This window comes from Helianthus annuus, chromosome 14 (assembly GCF_002127325.2).
Source record: "Helianthus annuus cultivar XRQ/B chromosome 14, HanXRQr2.0-SUNRISE, whole genome shotgun sequence".
In the NCBI taxonomy this organism is placed as follows: domain Eukaryota; kingdom Viridiplantae; phylum Streptophyta; class Magnoliopsida; order Asterales; family Asteraceae; genus Helianthus; species Helianthus annuus.
This window is the reverse complement of record NC_035446.2, coordinates 96,334,915-96,342,837: the sequence shown is the minus strand read 5'-3', so window position 1 is coordinate 96,342,837 and position 7,923 is coordinate 96,334,915. Positions and strand designations below refer to the sequence as shown.

Sequence of the window (7,923 nt, the reverse complement as noted above, 5' to 3'; positions counted from 1 at the left end):
TCTTTATTAATACCGCCTCGGCCTTACGCCTCGTTTCGCCTCAAGGCTTACGCCTCGTGAGGCGAAGGGAAAACGCCTCAAAACTCGTTTCCGTTCTTTTAAACCTTGGTTTCGGTTGACCATTTAATACACTCAGATTTGAACCAAACCCGAAAGCTTCAAGTCTAAAACAAAAACTGTACCAAATCGGTCAGTTCTAAGCGAGTCCAGTTATCGGGTTGCTCGATATAGACCGCATAACACACCCTACTACTGGTTAACTAATGCTTGACGCTTGACATAAATATATGGTTAAGACATTACGTTCGGTAATTTCTTATAGTTCTTTAATATGCAGGGTGACAATCGTGTCGGTTTTACAGTTTAAGATATTATTAGGAACAAACACCCAAAATTATGGTCAAGCAAATACTGTTGACCAAAACAAGTGCCACAAATCAACATAAATCTGTTCTTTCCACAACGAAAGAAAACCAGACACAACAACACATGATATTATTAGCAAATCTTAAAACAACCCAAATACTAGGTAGCATTATTATTAGCCACCAAAGCAGGAATACTAGGTTCAACAACCGTGAGTGCACCGGTCGCTATCCTACGTGTCAGATCCTCGACACCAACTTTCACGACATCCCTCCTCATACCGATATCAGCAGCATAACGACTAGCACAATACACGCTAACAGCAGTCGCCACCATCCCATAAACATTTGTCGTCACCAGTCTAAGCGGGGTTGAAAGTACAGCCGCAAGTGGCCCGCCGATGATTGAAACCGCCTGCCCGCTTTGACCCATTGTCCTTTGGTCAACAACAAGAAGACCCGTCTTGCAATAGATCGCAAAATCTTCACAGTTGTTCTTGAATACATTATAGCAGCCGAAGCCGTTGTCGAGGAGGTATTTTGCGCGGTGGACCACGATTTCACTCGGGTCCGAGACTGCAAGTGTGCAGGTCCCACCACGGGCTTTTGCGAGAAACACAGCTGGGGTGACGGCATACTCAAACCGGTACAGAATCCCGCCGGAAAGGAAACAGTTCAGACATGAGGACACGACTCCGTTGGTGTCTTCGGTGTGAGTGCAGGTGGTGCACGGGACTAGGGACCGGCGTGGACCGGAGCTAACCAAGAGCACATCGAGCACCGTTCCGGTTCCTACCTCTTGACCACGTCTAGTGAAATGAACAACTTTGTTATCACCAAGATATATACCTGTTGACATTAATTCAAAAACATTTAATTTTGAGTCTCCCTATTCCAACACCCTAAAATCTTATTTTCACACCCCTACATGTATACGGCCCGTATAGAGTTATACGGGCTGTATAACTGATTGTTGCACAAAAAAAATGTCAGGGAATGTTTTTTTGTCCATGTATACGGGCCGTATAACATTATATGACCCGTATAGAATGTTATACGACCCAAACCTCATATAATGTTATACGGGTCCTAATATTTTCTATATGTATACGAGCCATATAACATTATACGGCCAAATATTTGTCATGTTAGAATGTTAGATTATTCTATACGGGCCGTATAACCTTATACGACGGGTGTGAAATTAAGATTTTAGGGCGTGGGATTATTAGGACCCTTAATTTTCTCCAAATTTCTACAATCAGAACAATAATAACAAACTTCAAACCAACCAGATTCCAAAATCTACAAACTTATAAATTACTTTAATTTAGTCCTACTAATATAAAAATCAAACACACGAACACGCGTGCATATCACGCAATCAAATAACAAAAAATTACTAAATTAGGGTTCATAGCTAGATGAATAACACATAAATACACAACAGATCGATCGAAAGAAATTAGAACAAATTGATGATATATTACCGTGATGGGCATAAATATAAGCAGTCCGCCATGAATATATATGATCTCCTGGCTTCAGACTCGCTCTATCCAATCTGCATCACAAAAATCAAATTATTCGTCAAATAATCAACAAAAGCAAACATATGAACCACAAAATTGAAGAAAAAAGCCACCTGTTGGAGAGCAGACCCATCAAATTCTTCCTGAAGATGATGAACAATGGAGTCTTTCACGTTTGTATTATTTTCTTCAGGGAAGATAAAGTTTGGAAACCGTTTTCTTTTCGGCAGAATTAATATGAATTTTATTTTATTATTAATGACGGTTCTGCCCCACACGGTGCTTCGTCGCTAAGTAAACGCAAGTAGGAAGCGGCGGTGAACCGGACACGTGGGAAGGTGCCGGTTCAGAATATTTGATGTGTAATGGGCTGTTGTTATGATGCTTAAAGAAATGACCAACTGGGCTTATGAGTTGGGCCACATTCTCACTCATGAGTTTTTTTTTTTTAATGTTGTGATTATGGACTTACGGTTGTTTTGTTGGGCTTGGTTGATGCTGGTTTGGTGTCTAGATATAACATAACTAGGTTAGAACCCCGTGTATTATACGGGTTGAATAAATATTAGTTTTATATACTAAGTAATAAAAAAATTACATCTTTAAAAACACGTGCGTTGCACAGATTTAATAAACGCGTGTATTACACGGCTTGAATACATATAATGTAATCAGTTAACACACATAGTCGTCAATATATGTTTTTGGAAAATGAACTTTGATGTGCTATATAATTTTTATTATATTTTACTTTGTTTATTTATTTATTATTAGGTTAGAAACTTGTGTATTACATAAGTTATAACATTTTACTTTGTTTTTTTATTTATTAATAGGTTAGAAACTAGAGTGTTACACGTAGCCGAATCAATGAAATATTAAATAGTTATTGATAAGTAAAAACAAAAAAAAAAATAGTTGAGAAAAGAAAATTAAATAAATAAGAGATAAGAGGAAAAATGAAAATAATTGTATATTAACAATCACTGAAATTGATATTAATAAATAACCCGTTATACTAAACAATATATATTGATTCTACTATATGACAAAACGATCCATTTATATTTATTATGTGGATATATTATATATCATCTAATAATATACATATTGTAGCTTATTGGTATAATAACTGTATAATCCCTTATCCTGTATAATCTAATCTAATTTAATACGCATATAAGTAAATAAAATTAATAAATAACCCATTATACTAAACAATATATATTGATTCTACTATATGACAAAATGATCCATTTATATTTATTATGTGGATATATTATATATCTAATAATATACATATTGTAGCTTATTGGTATAATAACTGTATAATCCCTTATCCTGTATAATCTAATCTAATTGAATACGCATATAAGTAAATAAATACATGATCATTTAGATGTTTCTTAGCTAAAAGAACACACAAAAATATGCAGGAATCTTATATGTAAATATTAATTACGGTGAAAAGTATACATACAGACTAATTTATAGAACGTTATATATAAATTAACCATTTCGATGTATCGGGATACAAACAGACTAATTTATAGAACGTTATAGATAAATTAACCATTTTGATGTATCGCGAATATCGATAATAAAATGAATTTATTTAAATAATTTGAAGATAATTTTATGTAAAATTAATATATTACCTTTATAGAAAGTTAATAAATTAGACATTGTTTTCAGAATAAAATTTAATGGATATAATAACTTAGACAATCCATATTGATAGTTAAAAAAATTGGGCATTGTTTATTTAATTTTCAAGGTATAATATTTGACTTAAGTATATCCAACATCTTAAAGCTAGTATTATTTTTTCAGTTTAATTTATTATTTAATAGCAGAAGGATAAAATGTTATTACGTTTTAATTTGTTGTTATTCTTATCATTATTAGATTAGATTAAATATTATTATTATTATTTGTATTAGATTAGATTAAATATTATTATTAGTATTATTAATAATTTTAATCAATTAAATGAGAAAATGACAAGTATCTCAAAACAGGTTTCTTTTATTATATAGTATAGATTTGTATTTTTATTGCATGTTAACTTTAAGGAACTTAGGCCGTGGGGTATGGGGCTTGGGTTGGGGTAAAACGCCCAAGACACCACCCCGGGTGGGCTTGGGTTGGGGCGTGACCCCTTGGGGCTTGACTTTCAAGCCGGGCGTGGGGCGGGGGAGCAAGTTTAGTTGGCGGATTGTCATTGGCCCATTAAAAGTAGCCGTTGGGGGCTACTTTAAAAAAAAAAAATTCTCCTTTATAAATGCTTACCACATTTAACATTTTTCTCACACAATATCAAACACATAAAACACAATATTACCATGAGTTCTTCAAGTTATACTGAATCGTCATCATCATCTGACGATGGTGCGGAAATATTTCTACAAACGATCGCGGCGGTGGTGAAAGCTATCGTGGAAGACGAAGACGATGAGGAAGAGACTCAACAACCTAAACGGAGGAGAAGGTACATCGCTCGTGAACGGCACACTGCTAACGATTTGTTGGTAAGCGATTACTTCTCAGCGGAACCTAAGTATGATGAAAAAATGTTTAGGCGTCGTTTCCGTATGAGTAGAAACTTATTTTTAAGAATATCTAGAGATCTTGAGGAGAAATATGATTATTTCCAACAAAAACCCGATGTAACCGAGCAATTAGGATTTAGTACGTGGCAAAAGGTCATGGTCGCACTTAGGCAGTTAGCGTATGGCAATAGTTCGGACATTATGGATGGCTATTTAAAAATGTCTGCACGTGTAGCTAGAGAAACTCTTCACAACTTTTGTTCGTGTAATTCTGGAACTTTATAAGAAAAGATATTTGAGAAAGCCCTCCTTCAGTGACATGCAACAAATATTGGAACATCACGCTGATTATCATGGGCTATCCGGGATGCTAGGTAGTTTAGATTGTATGAAATGGCCCTGGGAACTTTGTCCTACCCAATGGCAAGGCGCTCACACTAGTGGATTTCACGGGGTGCCAGCCATCATGCTTGAAGCGGTTGCGTCCCAAGATCTTTGGATATGGCATGCGTTCTTCGGTATGCCAGGTTCACATAATGATATTACCATCATAAACCACTCGCCTCTTTTCAATGATCGGGTAAATGATATAGGACCCAAAGGAACTTTCTTTGTAAACGGGATTGAGTACATGTACGGGTACTACCTAGTTGATGGGATTTACCCAGAGTGGGGGGTTTTCGTAAAATCGTTCACAAGACACGGCACCTCAGATCCAAAGAGATTAAAGTTTAACAGGGTGCAGATGGCTGCACGTAAAGACGTCGAGCGAGCATTCGGTGTTTTGAAGAAAAGGTGGCGAATATTGGCAATGCCTTGTCGACTGTGGGACAAGGATCAGATTGGAAACGTGATGTACACATGTATCATTCTTCACAACATGATTTTGGAGGATGAAGGTAGAGCGGTCGTTACCTACTATGATGACGATGACCCCCAACCAGGTAACGTAACAGACGAAGATAAAGCGGCAAATGAATTTTTAATAAAGTCAAAGGATATACATCAGAACCTTCGAGCTGATTTGGTGGAACATGTTTCAACGATTCCTGAGTTCGAAACCGACGAAGACGACGAAGAATGACTGTCTTTTATTTTGATAATTATTATGTATGTTTATGTATTTTTTTTAAATATGTATGTTTATTTTTATGTAATTATAAATATAAATATATATTAAAAATAATTGTTGATGTGGCATAGCCACCCGCCCAGCCACGCCCAACCCAAGCCCCAACCATACCCCTTGAAAACTTGGCTTTGGGTTGAGAATATTCAAGATACACGTGTCACCAAATGCCCAACCCAAGCCCCACCATACCCCATGGTCTTATGGAGGGTTCAATTGAAAACTACTAATTAGAGTGAAAACTTGAAAACTAACTAAAAAAAGCCTAAAAGCATACCAATTTTTTTTTTTACAATTTTTTTTATAAATTTTCGCTACTTTTTATATAAAAAAACTTAAAAAAAAATTATAGTGCACACGTGCAATAATACACATGTGTAGTACACATATAATGCATATGTGCAGTACAAGTTTTTTTTTTTTTAAAAAGATTTTTTTAGACATAAAAAGTAGCGAAAATTTGTAAAAAATGGCATGTTTTTTAGACTTTTTTAGTTAGTTTTCAAGTTTTCACTCTAATTAGTGGTTTTCATTTGAACCCTCCCCTATCAACGAAAGCTATATATAAGAGCATTCACATCCATCCCATCATATTTTCACCCTAAATTACACTTGAAAAATACTACATTTTCTCTCTCCTTTTCAATTAAATAATATTTCTTATACTATTATCATTATCTTTTCTCTCTCCTACACTCACAACCACTTTCAAAATATATTAAAAAATTATATGGGTGAACAGTGTCCCCCAAATATACAGATGAACAGTAACATTTTCCCTCCCCTCCACTCACAACCACTTTTTATACTTTTTATATTTTAAAAACACCATACACAGAATTTGATGCCATGGATGTGAATACTTTAATAAGTTAATTTTGAAAAACTTAAAATTATATGAATATCGTATTTACCACATATACATTTATAAGTTGAGGGAATAGTGCCAGGCAGCTTGCCTGGCAGTTCCCTATTGAACCAACCAATTTTTAATTTAATTTTACTTCCAGTTTAAAATTACGCTTTCGTCATTCGTTTAAAATTACGTTTTTGCCCCCAGCTTAAAATAAAACTATAATTTTGCCCCTAGCATAAAATTAAGCTTTTGCTCTCGGGTCAAAAACTCATTTTTAATTTTGTTCCCAGTTTAAAATTTCGGTTTTGCCCTCCGTTTAAAATTACGTTTTTGCCCCCAGTTCAAAATAAAATGTTGTTTTTTCCTCTAGCTCAAAATTACGATTCTGCCCTCAGCTCAAAATTACGTTTTTGCCCACAGTTCAAGTATTTTTAAGTTAAGGGAATAGTGCCACACAGCTTGCCTGGCACTTCCCTATTGGACCAACCCATTTTTTTAATTTTATTCTCAGTTTAAAATTACACTTTCGTCCTTAGTTTAAAATTACGTTTTTGCCCCCAGCTCAAAATAAAATACTAATTTTGCCCCTAGCTCAAAATTACGCTTTTGCCCTCGGTTCAAAAACTCATTTATAATTTTGTTCCCAGTTTAAAATTACAGTTTTGCCCTCCATTTAAAATTACGTTTTGTTAGTGCAGTAATGTCTATCGCCTCCGTCATTTCCGTTTGTAGCAGAAACAGAAGAACTTTAGTGATTATAATGTAATATCTTGTTACTAAAAGGCAAGGTGGCATTATTGTAAATAAGGAAAGATTCCTTATCACCTTTGGCCTATAAATAGAACCATTAGGGTTCTCATTTAGAACTTTTGCCATTTTGGAGCTTTGAAGGTTAGAGGTTAGAGAGAGAAGCCAGAGAGAGAAAGTAGAGAGAGAAAGGCAAAAGGTGATTCATGTTGCTTGTACATTTTCATATGTTTCTATAGTATCACAGATTGAGTACGTCTCGTGTGTTTCGGTCGTTCACGTTCACGGATTCCGCACGTCGAACGTGTCATACGCAATCGTTTCGGAGTCAAACTGGTCCTAACAAGTGGTATCAGAGCAGGAGCTCGATTGCACGGATCAAACGCACGAATTCGCACAGAAATTCATCAGATTCAGAGTCAATTTCACTCAGATTTGTCAAAATTTCTTCACTTCTTCATCTATTCACGTTTTTGACTGAAAATCGCAAAATTAAACAACTTTTTACGATTAAAAATTACTGAATTTTTGATATGTTGTGCGAAAATATCTGATCTACAAGCCTACAAATTTTCAGGTCAAAATTCCAAGCCGTTTTGGAGAAATCTTGAATTTTTGGTTCGAAAAGGGTGATTCAAGGTAATTCAGAAGTTCAAACCATGGCTGAGGAATTCTATAACACGTTTTTCAACGCGTTCACATCCGAATCGTCCGAGATTGCAAATGTTACACCAAAAACCAT

At 35.3% G+C, this 7,923-nt stretch overlaps 1 protein-coding gene across 1 annotated transcript; it reads right to left on the bottom strand.

The window, feature by feature from the left end:
• Nucleotides 1–350: 350 nt before the first annotated feature.
• Nucleotides 351–2,179, bottom strand: LOC110877184. The gene is made up of 3 exons (XM_022125352.2): nt 2,011–2,179; nt 1,856–1,929; nt 351–1,214 (listed from the first exon to the last, which is right to left on the bottom strand). Exons 1-3 carry the CDS (start codon nt 2,028–2,030, stop codon nt 526–528), a joined length of 783 nt encoding a protein of 260 aa, XP_021981044.1. The 5' UTR covers nt 2,031–2,179; the 3' UTR covers nt 351–525.
• Nucleotides 2,180–7,923: the final 5,744 nt, after the last annotated feature.